General features: G+C 48.0%; 1 protein-coding gene across 28 annotated transcripts in view; it reads right to left on the bottom strand.

Moving 5' to 3' along the window:
- snap91a (synaptosome associated protein 91a) overlaps positions 1-20133 on the bottom strand; it is a 329189-nt gene that overhangs the window by 102966 nt on the left and 206090 nt on the right. For all 28 annotated transcript variants that reach the window (XM_038799504.1, XM_038799494.1, XM_038799506.1 and 25 more), the window contains one exon: positions 3056-3086. In XM_038799504.1, coding sequence (XP_038655432.1) covers positions 3056-3086 — 31 coding nt within the window. The remainder of the gene's footprint in view (positions 1-3055; positions 3087-20133) is intronic.

The following is a 20133-nucleotide window of genomic DNA, read 5'->3' on the forward strand; positions in this document are numbered from 1 at the left end:
AGACCAGTTACATTTTCGTCCAAATCATTTATACTACGAACAGCAAAGGTTCCAGCACTGATCGCTGCGGAATACCACTAGTCACAGCCCTCCAATCAGAAAAGCACCCTTCCATTGGCTGGTTTAGCACAGGGCTAAATTGCTGGCTTTGTAAGCAGACCAAGGCAGGCCAGCAGCACGGTTCAATTCCCGTACCAGCCTTCCCGAACAGGCGCCGGAATGTGGCGACTAGGGGCTTTTCACAGTAACTTCATTTGAAGCCTACTTGTGACAATAAGCGATTTTCATTTCATTTCATTGCTACTCTCTGCCTTCAATGACCTAGCCAGTTCTGTATCCACCTTGCCAGCTAACCCCTGATCCCATGTGACGTCACCTTTTGTACCAGTCTGCCGTGAGGGACCATGTCAAATCCCTTCACGATGGAACTCAAACACTTCAACTTGTCCAAAGCAGAATATTTTATTGAGTCTCATGTGGCAAGATAGCAATCTGATACAGAGCATGTTATCATGGAGTCTGCTACCTATTCCTCTGCAACTTGCACCTCGCACTGACCATTCACTCACATGTACGTCTTATTACACTCTCAATCTTCTTTCCAAGAAGGCCGGATGTATCTCCCCTTATATCAGAGTCACAGGTCACATGGCCTTACTGCATGGTGTGCTGTACCGTTGTGGTAAATGTGTAACCACTATACATTCACACTGTACATTACTGTGTCCCTGTGGGCTCCATCAGTGAGCCGTTGCGTGGCTCTGGCCACAGGATGGAGATGAGGAGCATGTACAGGGCTCTGCCCTTGGCTCTGCCCCCAGCAGGAAGTATAAGTGCTGCGGTCCTGTGAGTCCGCCCTCAGTTCGGATTGTCGCAGGCAGGCTCAGTTGTAAGACGATTAAAGCCACAGTTTACTTCAACTCGTGTCTCTGAATGAATTGATGGTCGCATTAACCGCCACCTGCTGGTTGGAGGTAGCACACCTTCCAACTATGATACAGCCCATAGGCATATCACCACATGTACTAATTGAGGGAGACATTAACCATACAGATTGGACGAACCAAATGGGTAAAGGTGGTCTAGAAGAGTTTGTATATTTTCAGAAAGGTTTCCTGGAAGAATACGTTGTGGAAGCAACGTAAGGGGAAAAATTGATTAAAGTGGAATCAAATTCTATGTTGAGTTTGAAAGCGACATATTCCAGTCCCAAACAGGAACCTTAAACAAGTCCAATTACATGTGTTATGAAGGGAGAGCTGTATAACCTGTCCAAGGATGATTAAGTTTAAGTAAACTAAAAGGTATGGTGGTTAATCAACAGCAGGAAACAATTAAAAATAATTCAAAATGTTCAACAAAAATACATTCCATTAAAAAACCAAAAATTAAGCATGGTCCACCCAGAACTTACAAGGGAAGTTAAAGGTAGTATTAGATTAAAAAAAAGGTTACCAAGAATTTTAGAAAGCCTGAGGATTGGTGATATTTTAGAAACTAACAAGGGCAACCAAAAAAGTTAATAAAAAATTAAAATGAGAGTAAACTAGCCAGGAATAGAAAAAGTTTGCAAGAGATTTTAAAAATAAATAGGAAGAGCCGAGGAAAAACAAAGGTTGGCCCCTTAAGAGGCAGAGATGGGAGAAATGATCATGGGAAAATGAAAAAATTGCAGAGATTTTGAGGGGATTAAAAAAAACAAGAGATTGCTGCAGAGATAACGGATGCCCTCATGATTATCCAAAATTCCCTAGATTCTGGAAGGATCCCAGCAGATTGAAAGTTATCAAATGTGACACCACTATTCAAGAGAGAAAACCCCCAAAACTACATATTGGACTTAAAATGTTAACTGTTTCTCTCGTCACAGATGCGATTTTTGATTTGTTTTTATTTCAGATCTCTAGCTGCATTTTACTTTTACTTCTGTCAAAATGGCATACTTAGATTTACAATATGGCCACACATAAAGCGTTAATGCACACAATCAGGGGCTGGATTCTCAGTCGGCAGGAATTCCCACTTCACCAGCAGCATACCAACAGCAGATTTTCCAACAGCATGGGGGTGCCACAATGGGAAACCCCATTAGCCAGCTGCTGGGACGGAGGATCCCACTGCACCGAAAACGGGTGCGACGGGATGGAGAATCCCACCCAAGGGCTCATGGAGTTGGGGCATGGATAGAGGACTGGGTAACAGACAGGAAGCTGAACATCAGGCAACAATAGTTATTGATTTATGACAACATGAGATTCTATGAAGTTGTATAATTACAAATGAAAATTGAAAAAAAATGGAATCATAGATGTTTACAGCATGGAAACATGCCTTTTGGCCCAGCTTTTCCATGCCACCCAGTTTATATCACTAAGCTAGTTCTACTTGCCTGCATTTGGCCAATATCCCTCTATACCCACCCTGCCCATGTAACTGTCTAACTGTTTTTTAAAGGATAAAATTGTACCCGCCTCTACCACTGCCTCTGGCAGCTTATTCCAGATGCACACCACCCTGTGTGTGAAGAAATTTCCCCTCTGGTATCTTTTGTATCTCTCCCCTCTCACCTTAAACCTGTGCCTTCTCGGTCTAGACTCCTCTACCTTTGGGAAAAGATGTTGACTATCGATCTTATTATGCCCCTCATTATTTTATAGACCTCTATAAGATAACCCCTAAGCCTCCTACACTCCAGGGAAAAAAGTCCCAGCCTATCCAGCCTCTCCTTATAACTCAGACCATCAAGTCCTGGTAGCACCCTCGTAAATCTCTTCCGCACTTCAGATCTGATCCTTCCTGGGGTAGAAAGGGGGGGCAGGGGAAATTATTTCTTCTAACTAGCCATCTGATGGAAAATAATGCTTTTCCATCTTTAATAGAAATACACGACCAAAGTTTAAAAAATGTAAATAATGTCACCATATTGTATCCAACATTTATTGTACAACACATTTTTTGTACAATACCAATGCACAATTCAAGGACTTCATCTCACTTGTAGAAGAAAATTGATATCCTATTTTATACCTTCTATAAAATGCAATACAATAATTACCATATTCCCCTGTGTTGGTGCTCCTGTAGTCCTAAGAAAAAGAAAATGAAAATTTTGAAAATTCATCTGCCATATACCATAGAAATCATTACTACTGGCATAGTTGCATTTTTGATATTGCAAGCAAAAGTGGTTTAGAAATGGCATAGATTTGTTAAATCACATACATTTATAAAACAGGGCCCCAGAATGATGCTGTTTACAGGGGCCCCAAAATGCAGAACGACAACATCAGCAGGTCAGTTTTGATTCCACTTGGTTTCTAATCTGCCTGACCCCTTTGGGAATGGAGAGAGTAAAATAGGCCTTCCTGGGCTGATCACAAGATACATTTTGTTGAAAACCTATTTCTTTTCAATCTCACAGACTATCAATTCTTGATTATTGCTGAAAAAGTAGATATGCTGTTGAAGGCTTTCGCCTTGCACAGGGCAGATTCACAAGAATACCAATTATTTTTTGAAATATTTTTATTAAGGCATTTGTATAAACAGTAAGTACAAACAAAAAAACAAACAAATAAACAACTAGTTAACCAACCCTCCAGCCATTCCCCTCCTCCCTTCCCCATTTTGACCCCTTTACCTCCTCCTCTCTCCCCCTCCACCCCCATCCCGCTGACGCCTCAATTCTCCTTGAAGAAGTCGATGAACGGCGCCCAACTCCGAGCAAATCCATCAACCGACCCTCTCAAGATGAACTTAATTTTCTCCAACCCGAGGAACTCTGCCGGGTCGCTCACCCACACCCCCCTGGTTTTGGTGGCTCTGGGTCCCTTCACCCCAACAAAATCCATCTCCAGGCTATCAGGAAGGCAAAGACCAGGACAACGGCCTCTCTCGTCCCCTGGACTCCCTGGTCTTTCGACACTCCAAATATTGCCACTTCTGGACTCTAAACCACCTTCCCCTCGGACATTACGTCTGCGAACCCCTCCCAGAACCCCTTCGGTTTCAAACATGGCCAAAACAGGTGTACATGGTTTGCGGGCCTCCCCACGCACCGCCCACACCTGTCCTCCATCCCCCCCCAAAAGCCTGCTCATCCTAGCTGCCAGGAGCCACCGTCCTGTGCACCCTATGAGCTACCTTAAACTGTTTAAGGCTGAGCCTCGCTCAAGAGGACACATTCACCCTCCTCAGGGCCTCTTCCCACAACCCAGCCTTCATTCCCTCCCCCCTCCCCCCCTCCCTCCCCGCCTCCTGCAGTTCCTCCGCCTATTTCCGTTTGACTTCCCCTATCAGGGCTCACTCCCAGTCCATTAGCTCCTTATAAATCTCAGACACTTTACCCTTACCCACGCCTTCCCTCGATAGCACCGTATCCTGCAACTCCAAGGGTAGCAAATGGGGAAAGGACAGCACCTGCTTCCTCACAAAGTCTCGAACCTAAACTCGTTCCCGCTGGGCAGCTCATATTTCTATCCTCTAAGCTCGCAAAGCTGCTCCCCACAAACAGGTCCCCAAATTGCTCGATCTCCCCCCAAAACCTCACATCCAAAACACCCCCCCCCCCCCCCCCCCGGTGCGAACTGGTTGTCCCGAATCAGGTGCCCACACTAAGGCACCTTCCAAATTCAGATGGTGCCGCCATCACTGGGCACATGGTGTACGTGGCCATCGAGAACAGCAGAGGTGCCATCAACAAAGCCCCTAAACCCTGCAAGAGGCTGCTTCCCTCTGCTCCTACGCCGACCCCTCCCCCACTACCCACTTCCTATCATAGCAATATTTGCTGTCCAGAATATAATTTATTATGTTTGGCAAGGCCAACCCCCTCCACCCCCAACCCCTTCTCACCCCCATCCCAACAGCCAAGTCTCCATCAGGTTTTCCCCGCCCACACACAAAAAACCCCAGAGATCAAAGTATCGACTTTCTAAAAGAATGATTTTGGGATGAAGATCGGGAGGTTCTGGAAGACAAATAAGAACCTCAGCAGCACCATCATTTTCACTGTCCGCCCCCGCCCCGCCAGCAATGGTAGCAACAAATCCCACCTCTTAAAACCCCCTTCATCTGTTCACCAACCAGGCCAGATTCAACTTGTGCAACCGCTCCCATCCCCACACCATCTGGATGTCCAAGTATTTGAAGCTCGCTACCACAAACTTAAAACACAGTTCTCCCAACCTCCTCGACTGGTCCCTGGCCTTGATCAGGAACACCACACGCTTCCCATGTTTAGCTTATATCCGGAAAACCGGCCAAACTCCTCCAGACTACTCATGATTCTCCCAATATCTCAAAGTGGGTCCAAAATATACAGCAGCAGGTCGTCTGCCTACAATGAAACCCTGTGCTTAATCCCACACCCAATCCCTCTCCAACTCCTCGACGCTCTAAGCACCATTGTCAATGGCTCAATTGCCAAGACAAAAAAGCAACAGGGAGACTGGTCACCCTTGCCATGTGCCACGGTGCAGCCTGAAGTACCCCAAGCTCACCCGATTTGTCTGCACTCTCGCTACCGGGGCCCTATACAGCAGCCGAACCCTGTCCACAAATCGATGCCCAAACCCAAATCGTCCCAACACCTCCCACAGGTACACTCACTCCACCTGATCAAAAGCCTTCTCTGCGTCCATTTCCACTGCCACCTCTATGTCCTGTCCCTCCGGCGGCATCATTTATCACGTTTAGCAGTCTCCTAACATTCGCTGACAGTTGCCTTCCCCTATCGACCCAGCACAGTCCTCGTTACGCAAGGCCAGGATCTTTGTCAGCAACTTAGTGTGCACATTTAATAGTGACATCAGGCAGTAGGACCCACACTGTCTGGATCTTTATCTTGTTTCACTAGTAAAGACATGGACGCCTGAGATAATGGAGGGGAGGGGGGGGGGGGGGGTAGCAACCCCACCACCACCACCCCCCCCCTTCCCTCACCTCATCATATGTTCTCACTAGCAGAGGCTCCAGGACCCCCCTCCTCCCCAAAACCTCAAGATTCTACTGGAACTCATCCGGGCCCAGGGCCTTCCCTGCCTGCATCGCTTCCATGCCCTCCATCACCTCCACCAGTCCAATGGGGGCCCCCAGCCCTTCCACCAGTTAATCCTCCGTCTTAGGGAACTCCAACCCACCCAGGAATGCCACATTCCCACCAGCCAGGGGCTCCGATTTATGAAGCCTCTTGTGAAACTCCTCAAATACCCATTCACCCCAACCGGGTCCAGTACCACCCATCCCATGTCGCCCTTCACTCTTCCAATCTCCCTCGCCTCTTGCTTCCTAAGTTCGTTGGCCAGCATCCTACTAGCTTTCTCCAGGTACTCATACACTGCCTCTCCGGCCCTCTGCAAATGCCCTACTGCCTTTCCCATGGACACCAGCCGAACTCAAACTCCACATCGTCTCAGTTTGGAGCAGAAACATTAACCAAAACCACCGGCATCCTCTCCAGCTTCCCACTCTCTATCTTGAACCTCCCTCCTGAATCTGCCACAAATGTTCCCCACCTCAAACACCACCCCCTCATCTTCCTGTCTAACCCCAAATGAAAGGCTTGCCCTACCCACCCTCTCCTTGGCTTTGTCTGATCCCCGATCTTCAGGTGTGTTTCTTGCAAAAAGGCCACGTCCTCCTTCAAGCTCAAGTGCACGAATACACGCAGCAGTTTGACTGGCCCATTCAGCCCACTCACATTTCATGTGACCAACCTGGTCGGGGGGCACCTCCCCTGCCCATCAACCATATCCTTTCTTGGGCCAGCCCAAAACCAGTGTTAGAGTACCAATTCTACAAGGAACAATTTATACACTAATTCGCTGGAAGTGGATCATTGCTTGCTGGGCATTGAGCAAACTCCTGAATGGACCCAAGGCCACCATTTTCGGTCCAGACAAAAGGTCTAGTCTATATCAGTTACCCTGGAAGGGTAATGTGTCTCTATAAATTGAACAATGGGTGAAGTTAGCCATTTCAGACTGCAACTGTGCAGTAGCAACACGAGTGATTCCCAGTTTGGAGGGATTGTCTGCTGAGCAAAGGTTAAACAGGTTGCAACTCTGCTCATGGGAATTTATACGCTTCTTATGGGACTTGACAGGGTAAATGCTGAGATGATGATGTTACCCCTCATGGGAGAATCTAGGAACAGAGGGCAAAGTCTCAGAATAATGGGGTGCCAGTTTAAGACAAGAGGAGGAGGAGTTTCTTCTCTCAGAGGGGTGAATGTCTTTGGAACTCCCTGCTACAGAGTTGTGGGGACAGAGTCCTTGTGCACATTTTACACTAAGACAAATAGATTCTTGATCAGTAAGGGAATCAAGGGTTACAGCGAAAGGGGCAAATGGACATGAGGAATGCCGGATCAGTCATGATCCTATTGAATAGCGGAGCAGGCTCAAGGGGCCAAACAGCCCACTCCTGTTACTACTTCTTATGGTCTTATAGAGTGGTATTCGCCACTAACAGGATGTGCCATCAAGTCAAAAAGGCCTGACCTTTCACATGAGAGATTATGTGCTGGTGTGGTGGCAGATATGTAAGCTGCACATCCCAATGACAAGTGGATTGGATCAAGCAGCATATCCCTTTGGCTTTCCCAAAAGGCAAAGCATGTACCACATCCAACCAGCCCGTTTTGCAAAACTCAAATAGTATCCAACATTTGATGTGATTTTGGGATTGGACAGCACTTGCTAAACAATCCCGATTGTGCTGATTAAACGGACATCATCTAATTACTAGAAGCTACAAATATTCACAGAAAGATCATGCCCATGTGCTACGCCTTTCAAAACTAAGGGGGCGGGGGTGTGTGTGTGTGGAAAAGACAGACATTCTCTGGTTCATTCCTTTTTTAAGAAAAAATGTTATTCCAAACATGTATAAACAAGAGCAATAACAAATACAACACAATCAACAATATAGTTTGTACAGCTTTATCCACCCTCCCCTGCGATGAACAGTTCTTCAAACACAGTCATGAAAAATCCCCACTGTGCCTCAAATCCCTCCTCCGACCCTCAACTCAAATTTTATCTTTTCCAAATGCAGAATGTTATACAAGTCCCCCAACCAGGCTGCCACTCCCGGTGGCGTGTCTGCCTTCCAATTTCGCAAAATCCTGTGCCAGACAATTAGAGAAGCAAAAGGCATAACATCAGCCTTTTTCACTTCCATCAGCTCCGGCACCTCAGAGACCCCAAAAATCGCCATCATTGGGTCTGGCCTGACCTCTACCCATATAATTTTGGATAATATCCCAAACACCGCTTCCCAGTACCTTGTCAGCTTCTCACACCCCCAGAACATGTGTGCATGGTTCGCTGGCCCTCGTCCACATTTGTCACACACATCAACCAGCCCACGAAAGAACACACTCATTCGTGCTCGAGTCATGTGCACTCTGTCTTAAACTGGATCGGGCTCATCAGTGCACAAGTAATAGCATTCACCCTCCGCAGAGCTTCACATCACAGGCCCCCATCTATTTCCTCCCCCCAGCTCCTCCTCCCACTTACATTTAATCTTGAAAGTGCCTCCTCAGTTGGATCCATACCTTAACCGTCAATTGCACCACCAGGTTCAGAGTACTTCCTTGGGGCAAATGGTAGAGGGGCCGTCATCACGGCTCTCAGGCTGGATTCCCTGCAGATTCCTCTTCCATCCTAACCCACTCTGCTCCCTCCTCCCCACACCACTGCCTCACCTTCTCCACATTTGATTTGATTTTTGATTTGATTTTGTTTGTTGTCTCGTGTACTGAGGTACAGTGAAAACTATTTTTCTGCAAGCAGCTCAACAGATCATCAAGTACATGAAAATAAAATAAAAGAAAATACATAATAGGGCTACACAGGATACACAACGTAACTACATAAACACCGGCATTGGGTGAAGCATACAGGGATGTAGTGTTAATCAGGTCAGTCCATAAGAGGGTAGTTTGGTAACAGCGGGGAAGAAGCTGTTTTTGAAAATGAAATGAAATGAAAATCGCTTATTGTCACGAGTAGGCTTCAATGAAGTTACTGTGAAAAGCCCCTAGTCGCCACATTCCGGCGCCTGTCCGGGGAGGCTGGTACGGAAATCGAACCGCGCTGTTGGCCTGCTTCAAAAGCCAGCGATTTAGCACAGAGCTAAACTAGCCCCTCTTTGAGTCTGTTTGTGCGTGTTCACAGATTTTGTACCTCCTGCCCGATGGAAGAAGTTGGAAGAGTGAGTAAGCCGGGAGGGAGGGGTCTTTGGCAAGTAATAATGTAACAGGTTCGGGAGTGCCAATCCTCCTTTCAGTCTCTGCCTCTGTAGAAGGGCCTTCTTTACCCTCGGCACCTTCCCCGCCCATACAAACTTCGAGATTATTGCCTCTAATTTCTGAAAGATGATCAGGAGGGCTTGGAAGACAAATAAGAACCTTAGCAACACATTAATTTTCATGACCTGCACTCTCCTTGCCAACGTCAAATGCAGTATAACCCATCTCTTAAGGTTCCCTTTAATCTCTTCCACCAGTGTTGTCAAGTTCCAGTTGTGCAATGTGGCCCATTCCCTTGTCATCCGAATCCCTAAGTATTTAAATCTTTCCCTAAAGATGGTAGCCTTCAGCCCCACCTCGTTCACTGAAAATATCTTGCGCTTCCCGATGTTTAATCCATATCCTGAGAAGGCCATAAACCTTTCCAGTATTACCAATATCCTTACCATACTCTCAAGCAGGTCCGACACAAACAAAAAATAAAAACAGGTCATCAGTATATAGCGATACCCATGGTAGCACAGTGGTTAGCACAGTTGCCTCAGTTCCAGGTTCGATTCCCGGCTTGGGTCACTGTCTGTGTGGAATCTGCACGTTCTCCCCGTGACTACGTGGGTTTCTTCCAGGTGCTTTGGTTTCCTCCCACAGTCCAATGATGTGCAGGTTAGATGGATTGGTCATGCCAAATTGACATTAGTGTCCAGAAAGGTTGGGTGGGGTTACTCGGATACGGTTCTGTCTATACCCTTGCGCCTTTCTTTCTCCCTCCCCCTCGGAGGTGACCAGCTATTGGGGTTTAAAGTGCTTAAACCATTGTTTTCAGAGTCAGAGCCGTCCTTGTGTTGTCGCTTACGACATGGCCGCCAAAGAAGCTCCCTGCTTCATTCCCAACGGCTATGCCTTAACCAGAGTTGACCTGCTCTATTTCAGTTTTAAAAAAAAAAGCTTGGCTGTTAACTGCTCTTTGGTGCATTCTTCAAGGCAATGCCTCTACCAGAATCCACCTGCCAATCAATCAGCTCTCTCTTCTCGTGAAGTATGAATTGTTGTTCCTTTACAATTGGCATTCTTGTAAATCTGAGTGAAAGACACAAAGCTTCAACAGCAAGTTTTGTACTACCAAATGACTATTTATTACCAATTCCATTGTTTTTCCATTACAACTATAACGTATTCTTCCCAACCAATTTACATTACATATTACTTCAACTCAAACTCAGAACTGGATGCGAACATTTTGATATTAATCTAGCAGAAATGCAACATTAGTATTTTGTACTGAGTTCAGCTTTTCTCCCAGTTCCCATCCTTTTCCAACCCGTCATTTGATCAGCCTGAATGGAGGCCATCTAGATTAATGCCAATCCTATACGCGACCAGACACCAAGAGGCACGCAGCAACAGTACAGGTTTCAAATTGCTACCCATGTGGAAAAGCATTTGCTCAATTTCTTTCTGCAATGACTGTGGATTAGAACACTGGGTTTTCAACTAAGTCCTGTCATACAACTGTGCAAACTTAAAATAATCATGGATGTTTAGAAAAGGAATAACAATTTATATTCCGATACCAGTTTGTGAGTTCAACCTTTCATCATAGATGCACAAAGGAAACAAATGTTAACAGAAAAGAAATACTGCATGGACCAGACGTTCAGCAAGGCAGAAGAGATGCACTTGCAATAAAAATTAACAAGCTCTTTAAGATGTTTAAGAATCGAGAAACACTGAATAAATGTTTGTTTTTTTAAAATAATTTTTATTGAAAAATGTTGTATTTATACAACAACGAATCGTAATAAAATACCAACAATAACAATAGCAATCATAAACATTCGCCCATCCTCAATGAACAGCAGAACATATTAACAAAAACTTAAATTAACACAATGTTAAGTTACATAACCATAGAAAAACAAATAGAAACAATAATAAGGAACCCCCCTCCCCCGGGTTGCTGTTGCTATTGACCAAGATACCTATCTTTGAGCCAGGAAGTCCAGGCTGCCACCGTTTATAGAACCCTTGTATTGATCCTCTCAGGGCAAATTTGACCCTCTCCAATTTTATAAATCCCGCAATGTCACTGATCCAGGTCTCCACACTTGGGGGCCTCGCATCTTTCCACTGCATCAAGGTCCTCCCCCGGGCTACTAGGGACGCAAAGGCCAGGACACCGCCTCTTTCGCCTCCTGCACTCCCGGCTCCACCGCAACTCCAAAAATCGTAAAAGGGGTCGAGCGAGGGAACCGTGGTTTACCAAAGAAGTGGAATCTCTTGTTAAGAGGAAGAAGGAGGCCTATGTGAAGATGAGGCGTGAAGTTTCAGTTGGGGCGCTTGATAGTTACAAGGAAGCGAGGAAGGATCTAAAGAGAGAGCTGAGACGAGCAAGGAGGGGACATGAGAAGTCTTTGGCAGGTAGGATCAAGGAAAACCCAAAAGCTTTCTATAGGTATGTCAGGAATAAAAGAATGACTAGGGTAAGAGTAGGGCCAGTCAAGGACAGTGGTGGGAAGTTGTGTGTGGAGGCTGAGGAGATAAGCGAGATACTAAATGAATACTTTTCGTCAGTATTCACTCAAGAAAAAGATAATATTGAGGAGGAGAATGCTGAGACCCAGGCTATTAGAATAGATGGCATTGAGGTGCGTAGGGAAGAAGTGTTGGCAATTCTGGACAAGGTGAAAATAGATAAGTCCCCGGGGCCGGATGGGATTTATCCTAGGATTCTCTGGGAAGCCAGGGAAGAGATTGCTGAGCCCTTGGCTTTGATTTTTAGGTCATCATTGGCTACAGGAATAGTGCCAGAGGACTGGAGGATAGCAAATATGGTCCCTTTGTTCAAGAAGGGGAGTAGAGATAACCCCGGTAACTATAGGCCGGTGAGCCTAACGTCTGTGGTGGGTAAAGTCTTGGAGAGGATTATAAAAGATACGATTTATAATCATCTAGATAGGAATAATATGATTAGGGATAGTCAGCATGGTTTTGTGAAGGGTAGGTCATGCCTCACAAACCTTATCGAGTTCTTTGAGAAGGTGACTGAACAGGTAGACGAGGGTAGAGCAGTTGATGTGGTGTATATGGATTTCAGTAAAGCGTTTGATAAGGTTCCCCACGGTCGGCTATTGCAGAAAATACGGAGGCTGGGGATTGAGGGTGATTTAGAGATGTGGATCAGAAATTGGCTAGTTGAAAGAAGACAGAGAGTGGTAGTTGATGGGAAATGTTCAGAATGGAGTTCAGTTACAAGTGGCGTACCACAAGGATCTGTTCTGGGGCCGTTGCTGTTTGTCATTTTTATAAATGACCTAGAGGAGGGCGCAGAAGGATGGGTGAGTAAATTTGCAGACGACACTAAAGTCGGTGGAGTTGTAGACAGTGCGGAAGGATGTTGCAGGTTACAGAGGGACATAGATAAGCTGCAGAGCTGGGCTGAGAGGTGGCAAATGGAGTTTAATGTGGAGAAGTGTGAGGTGATTCACTTTGGAAAGAATAACAGGAATGCGGAATATTTGGCTAATGGTAAAATTCTTGGTAGTGTGGATGAGCAGAGGGATCTCGGTGTCCATGTACATAGATCCCTGAAAGTTGCCACCCAGGTTGATAGGGTTGTGAAGAAGGCCTATGGTGTGTTGGCCTTTATTGGTAGAGGGATTGAGTTCCGGAGCCATGAGGTCATGATGCAGCTGTACCAAACTCTGGTACGGCCGCATTTGGAGTATTGCGTACAGTTCTGGTCGCCTCATTATAGGAAGGACGTGGAAGCTTTGGAACGGGTGCAGAGGAGATTTACCAGGATGTTGCCTGGTATGGAGGGAAAATCTTATGAGGAAAGGCTGATGGACTTGAGGTTGTTTTCGTTAGAGAGAAGAAGGTTAAGAGGTGACTTAATAGAGGCATACAAAATGATCAGAGGGTTAGATAGGGTGGACAGCGAGAGCCTTCTCCCGCGGATGGAGGTGGCTAGCACGAGGGGACATAGCCTTAAATTGAGGGGTAATAGATATAGGACAGAGGTCAGAGGTGGGTTTTTTACGCAAAGAGTGGTGAGGCCGTGGAATGCCCTACCTGCAACAGTAGTGAACTCGCCAACATTGAGGGCATTTAAAAATTTATTGGATAAGCATATGGATGATAAGGGCATAGTGTAGGTTAGATGGCCTTTAGTTTTTTTTTCCATGTCGGTGCAACATCGAGGGCCGAAGGGCCTGTACTGCGCTGTATCGTTCTATGTTCTATGTTCTATGTTCGTGAGTCCCCACCCTGGTTTGACCCTGGATCCAACCACCCTCGACACCTTCCCCGCCACCCCCTTCCAGAATTCTTCCAGTGCCGGGCATGCCCAGAACATATGGGCATGATTCGCTGGACTCCCCGAACACCTGGTGTACCTGTCCTCACACCCAAAGAACCTACTCATCCTAGTCCCGGACATGTGGGCCCGGTGCAGCACCTTGAATTGGATGAGACTAAGCCTCGCACATGAAGAGGAAGAGTTGACTCTCTCCAAGGCATCCGCCCAAATCCCGTCCTCTATCTGCTCCCCAAGTTCCCCCTCCCATTTAGCCTTCAGCTCCTCCACTGACTACTCCTCCACCTCCTGCATTGCGTTATAAATGTAAGACAGCTTCCCCTCTCCGACCCACACCCCCGAAAGAATTCTGTCCATCGCCCCCCACGAGGGCAGCAAAGGGAACTCCTCTACCTGACGCCTAGCAAACACCTTTACCTGCAAGTATCTGAATATATTCCCTTGGGGGAGCCCAAATTTATCTTCCAGTTCCCCCAGGCCCGCCAATAAACAGGTCCCTCAGTTTACTGATGCCCACCCTATGCCACCCCCTAAATCCCCCATCAGTGTTCCCCGGGATGAACCGCTGATTTCCACCTAATGGAGCCTCCATCGAGCCCCCTATTTCCCCTCTATGCCGTCTCCACTGACCCCAGATTCTTAGGGTCGCCGCCACCACCGGGCTCGTGGTATACCTCTTGAGAGAAAGCGGCAACAGCACCGTTACCAAGGCACCCAGGCTCGTACCTCTGCAAGACGCCATCTCCATTCTTTCTCTCCCCACCCCCCCCCCCCCCCCCCTCTCTCTCTCCATCACCCATTTACGCACCATTGACATATTGGCCGCCTAATAGTACCCCAAAAGGTTGGGCAGCGCCAGCCCGCCTCTATCCCTCCCTCGCTCCAGGAAAACCCTCTTCACTCTCGGAGTCCCATGTGCCCACACAAAGCTCAAAATACTGCTAGTCACCCTCCTAAAGAAGGCCCTGGGGATGAAGATGGGCAGGCACTAAAAGAGGAACAAGAACCTCGGAAGCACCGTCATTTTGACGGACTGCACCCTCCCCGCCAACGACAATGGCAGCATGTCCCACCTCTTGAACTCCTCCTCCATCTGATCGACAAGCCTGGTGAAATTATGCTTGTGAAGAGTCCCCCAGTCCCTGGCCACCTGCACCCCCAGGTAACTAAAACTCTCCCCTGCCCCCCTACCAATTCCTTCCTCCTGATCCACAGGGTGCACCACAAACACCTCACTCTTGCCTAGATTTAGTTTATAGCCTGAAAAGGTCCCAAACCCAGCTAGCAGCTCCATCACCCCCGACATCCCTCCCACCGGGTCCGCCACATACAGTAGCAGGTCATCGTCATACAACAACACCCTATATGTTCTTCCCCACCTCGCATCAAACCCCTCCACCTCCCTGAATGCCTCAACGCCATCGCCAACGGCTCGATTGCCAATGCAAACAACAAGGGGGACAGGGGGCAACCCTGCCTGGTCCCTTGGTAAAGCCGGAAGTACTCCGACCTCCTCCCATTCGTGGCCACACACGCCATCGGGGCCTCATATAGCAGCCTCACCCATCTAATAAACCCTTCACCAAATCCAAATCTCCCCAACACCTCCCATAAGTACCCCCACTCCACTCTATCGAAGGCCTTCTCCGCCTCCAGCGCCACCACTATCTCAGCCTCCCCCTCAATCGCCGGCATCATGATGACATTCAACAACTTCCGCACATTCGTGTTCAGCTGCCTTCCCTTAACAAAACCTGTCTGGTCCTCGTGTACAACCCCTGGCACACAGTCCTCTATCCTGGTGGCCAGGATTTTTGCCAGCACCTTAGCATCCACATTGAGGAGAGATATGGGCCTGTATGAACCACACTGCTGGGGGTCCTTGTCCCTCTTTAAGATTAACGAAATCAGCGCCCGCGACATCGTCGGTGGCAAAGTCCCCCCTTCCCACGCCTCATTAAGTGTCCGCACCAGCAAGGGGCCCACTAGGTCCACAAACTTTTTATAAAACACCACCGGGAACCCATCCGGCCTCGGCGCCTTCCCTGACTGCATCTGCCCGATCCCCTTAACTAGCTCCTCCAGCTCAATCGACGCACCCAACCCCTCCACCTGCTCCTCCTGCACCTTCGGGAAAGATAGCCCGTCGAGAAACCTCTCCATTCCCCTCCTCTCCATCGTTGGCTCCGACCTGTACAGTTCCCCGTGAAAGTCCTTGTAGACCTCATTCACCTCTACCCCCTTCCGCACCACATTCCCACTCTGGTCTCTCACTCCAACAATTTCCCTAGCCGCATCCCGCTTGCGGAGAAAGTGAACCAGCATCCTACTCGCCTTTTCACCATGTTCATACACTGCCCCTTGTGCCTTCCTCCACTGTGCCTCCGCCTTTTTAGTGGTCAGCAAATCAAATGTAGCCTGTAGGCTGAGCCTCTCCCCTAACAGTCCCTCCTCTGGTGCCTCTGCGTACCTCCTATCTTCCCCAGCAGTCTATCCCTCTCACTCCTCTCGCTCCTCTCCCTGTGTGCCCGGATGGATATCAGCTCCCCACGAATCACTGCCTTCAGGGCTTCCCAGACCATCCCCACCTGCACCTCCCCCGTATCATTCACCTCGAGGTACCCCTCAATACTTGCCCGGACCCTCCTACACACCTCCTCCTCCGCCAACAACCCCACATCCAACCGCCATAACGGGCGCTGGTCCCGCACCTCCCCTATCTCCAACTCTATCCAATGCGGAGCGTGGTCGGAGATTGCAGTGGCCGAATATTCGGCCTCCTCCACTCTCGGAATCAGTCCTCTACTCACCACGAAGAAGTCTATCCGAGAATAAACCCTATGTACGTGGGAGAAGAAAGAGTACTCCCGTGCCTTCGGCCTCACAAACCTCCATGGGTCCACCCCTCCCATCTGGTCCATAAAACCTCTCAGTACCTTGGCCGCCGCTGGCCTCCTACCCGTCCTTGAACTGGACCGATCCAGTGAAGGTTCCAACACAGTATTGAAGACCCCCCCATAATCAGACCTCCCGCCTCTAGATCCGGGACCCGTCCCAGCATACGCCTCATAAAGCCCGCATCGCCCCAATTTGGGGCATACACACTAGCAAGTACCACCTTCTCTCCCTGTAGCCTGCCCCTAACCATAACATACCTACCCCACTTATCAGCCACCACCTCAGATGCCTCAAACGACACATTTTTCCCCACCAGAATCGCCACTCCCCGGTTCTTCACATCCAACCCAGAGTGGAAAACCTGCCCCACCCACCCCTTCCTCAGACGGACCTGGTCCGCCACCTTCAGGTGGGTCTCCTGAAGCATTGCCACATCTGTCTTTAGCCCCCTCAGATGAGCAAGTACCCTCAACCGCTTCACCGGCCCATTCAATCCTCTCGCATTCCAGGTGACCAACCGGATCAGAGGGCGTCCCCCCCCCCCCCCCCGTTGACAAGCCATAGCCCGTCGACTGCCCGCCCCAGGCCAGCACCCCCCGCCCGACCCAGTCCCACAGCGACAACACCTCACCTCTGTCCCCCCCAGCCTACACCAGCTCCTTCCTGACCCTGGCAGCAGCAACCCGGTATTCCCCCCCCCCCCCCCCCTCCCTCCCCCTCCCAGGCTAGGAACCCTCCTAGCCGCGAACTGTCCTCCATTGTACTTCCGTGGGTCTGCTAACTTCTGCTGGCCCTGGAAACTCACGCCAAAAACCCGACCCCTCCCAAAGTGGGATCATCCCCCATCCTGTCCCCCCTCCAGGCACCGCTCCAGCGCGGGGAAGAACCAGTTAAGGCTCCTCCCCACCCCCCATCATCATCTCCACCCCCCAGCCCCGCAACGCAGGAAACCAGAGGAAAGCCCGCGCTTTCGCACTGCCCCAACACACCCTTCCGACGCAGCTCCCAAATACCAGCCCTACCCCATACCCCCAACCCGATATAGAATACAACAAACCCCCCAACCCTCCCCGCAAGATACAAAACTCAAACAATGCCCCACAACAAAAAACAGAACAACACCCCAATAAATAACCATATCAAAATTACAAAAGTACAGAAAAAGAGAACACAGCAACAGCAGAAACCAGCAATAATGCATTACTACCGACCCCGCAACCCCCAACCCCTAGTTCGAGTCCAGTTTCTCCGTCCGCCCAAAGGCCCACGCCTCCTCCGGGGAATCAAAATAATAATGGCGGTCCAAATAAGTTACCCACAGGCGCGCAGGCTGCAACATTCCAAACTTTATCTTCTTCTTGTAGAGCACCTCTTTCGTCCGATTAAACCCGGACCGCCGCTTAGCCACCTCCGCACTCCAATCCTGGTAGATCCGTACTACCCCATTCTCCCAATTGCTGCTCTTCACCTTCTTGGCCCAGCGCAGCACACACTCCCGATCACTGAACCGGTGGAACTTCACCAGCACCGCACGCGGGGGTTCGTTCTCCTTAGGCCTCCTGGCCAGTACTCTGTGGGCTCCCTCCAGCTCCAGGGGCAGATGGAAAGATCCTGCCCCCATTAGCGAGTTCAGCATCGTGGCCACGTAGGTTGTCAGATCCGACCCCTCCAGCCCCTCCGCAAGGCCCAAGATCCTCAGATTTTTCCGCCTCATGTGGTGATCAAGCTCCTCGAAGCAGTCTTGCCACTTCTTGTGGAGTGCCTCGTGCCCCTCCACCTTACTCACGAGGACCACGGCCTCCTCCTCTCGTTCAGTGGCCTGCGACGCCTGGATGGCAGCACCCTGGGTCGTCTGAATCTCCGAGAGCTTTTTATTCGTTTCCTGCAGAGAGCTCAGCACCTCAGCCTTGAAATCTGCAAAACAGCGCAGGAGAGCAGCTTGTTGCTCCAGGGCCCACTGCTTCCACTCCTCTGGAGCTCCGCCGGCCGCCATCTTGGAATCCTTCCCCCGTTTTTTCTAGGGATCTGCTGCCGTTTTTTCCCCCTTTCCACTCAGAGTTCGAGTCATGAAATGCGGAGAAAGTCGATCAGCACACCTTCTCCCACCGGGAGACGTCGAAAAAAAATTCCGTTTTGGGCTCTAAAAAGAGCCGAAAAGTCCGTTTGTATCGGGAGCTCCCAAATGTGCGGCTTCCTACGTCATCGCCGCCACCGGAAGTCACACTGAATAAATGTTGACATGTTCCTATAAAACTATTTGATGCATTATAAAATGCTAATGGCCTGCAACTGATGGGAGCAAGATGTATTGCACAGAAGCAGTCATTGACATTTTCAATGTACATTACTGTACTAAGGATATTTGAAACAGTTTGTTTTGAATGGTTAAATTAATTTAAAATTTCATTTCTAGCTTTAAATTTAGCAAGGATATATTTACATGGACTATTTCCTGTGAAAAGAGCAACCTGAAGACTAAGCAACCCTTAAATTCTATTAGTAATAAAACATAATTTGTATTACAATATGCATAATTAGCAGCTTGCAGCCATTCGTTTATCCCAAGAGATAAAATAATTTCAACTGTAAATTTGAATTCTCCATTTCAGGTACCATGTACAAGAGAATGAATAAAAGGAACATAACTCTACAATTTCCTCCTTCATTCGGTGTATATTTTTAGAAAGGCCTTCACTTCCATCATCACCCTTTAAGGACCAGTCACAATAACTATGGGCTTTGTTTTCCAAATTCTTGCAAATAACTAATTTAATAGGAATTACGGAGTTGTTCTCCCACTTCCAACCTCACCATGTTTTTATATTAACCGCAACAAATAGAAATACTGATGACTTTTTTTGTTGTTGGGGGAAATTGTTCTGAATGATTGTATTAACCGAGAACAGACGAGCCAATTTCCCCCTTGAGCCCTATCCTTGCTCAACAGAAACCTATCAGTATCAGTTGGAAATTAAAAGTGAATAGAGCACCAATTGCCATTTAGAGAGAGTTCCAAACATCTACCGTATGTGTGTTGAAGTGTTTCCAAACCTCACTCTTGAAAGGCATGGCTCTAGTTTTTAGGCCATGTTTCCAAGTCCTGGATTCCTCAGCCAGTGGCAGTAGTTCCTCTCTACCTATGCTCAGTTTCATTTAATATCTTTAAATCATCCCTTAATCTTCTTATTCTAAGTAATACAATGTTAGTTTGTGTCACCCCACTTGGTTATTTATTGCCCTTATATTCTAGTCTTGTAGGTATGAAAGCCAACATACTAGTAACTTTTTGGCTTGTCACTGATATTTTAATGATCAAGTAAATTGATCCAGAGGTTTCTTTGGATTGTTACTGTTTCTAGCATTTAACAGTCTGTACCTTCTGTCCACTACTTTAGTCACCTCTTCACAACATTCAGTCAAGTCTGTTAGGTATGATTTACACTTTACAAATGTTTGCTGGCTCTTCCAATCTGCTAAATCACTCTATCCTTAATTGAAGACTCTGGTATTTGATTTTCAGACAAAGGTTATGCTAACCTAATTCCCAGGCTTCCCCTTCTCACTTTTCTTAAATAGCAGAATCACAATCACAGAATTGTTGTAGCGCAGGAGCTGCCATTTTGCCCATCATGTCTGCACCAGTTCTCTAAATGAGCATCAT

The sequence above is a fragment of the Scyliorhinus canicula genome, chromosome 6 (genome assembly GCF_902713615.1).
Source record: "Scyliorhinus canicula chromosome 6, sScyCan1.1, whole genome shotgun sequence".
Taxonomy (NCBI): Eukaryota; Metazoa; Chordata; class Chondrichthyes; order Carcharhiniformes; family Scyliorhinidae; genus Scyliorhinus; species Scyliorhinus canicula.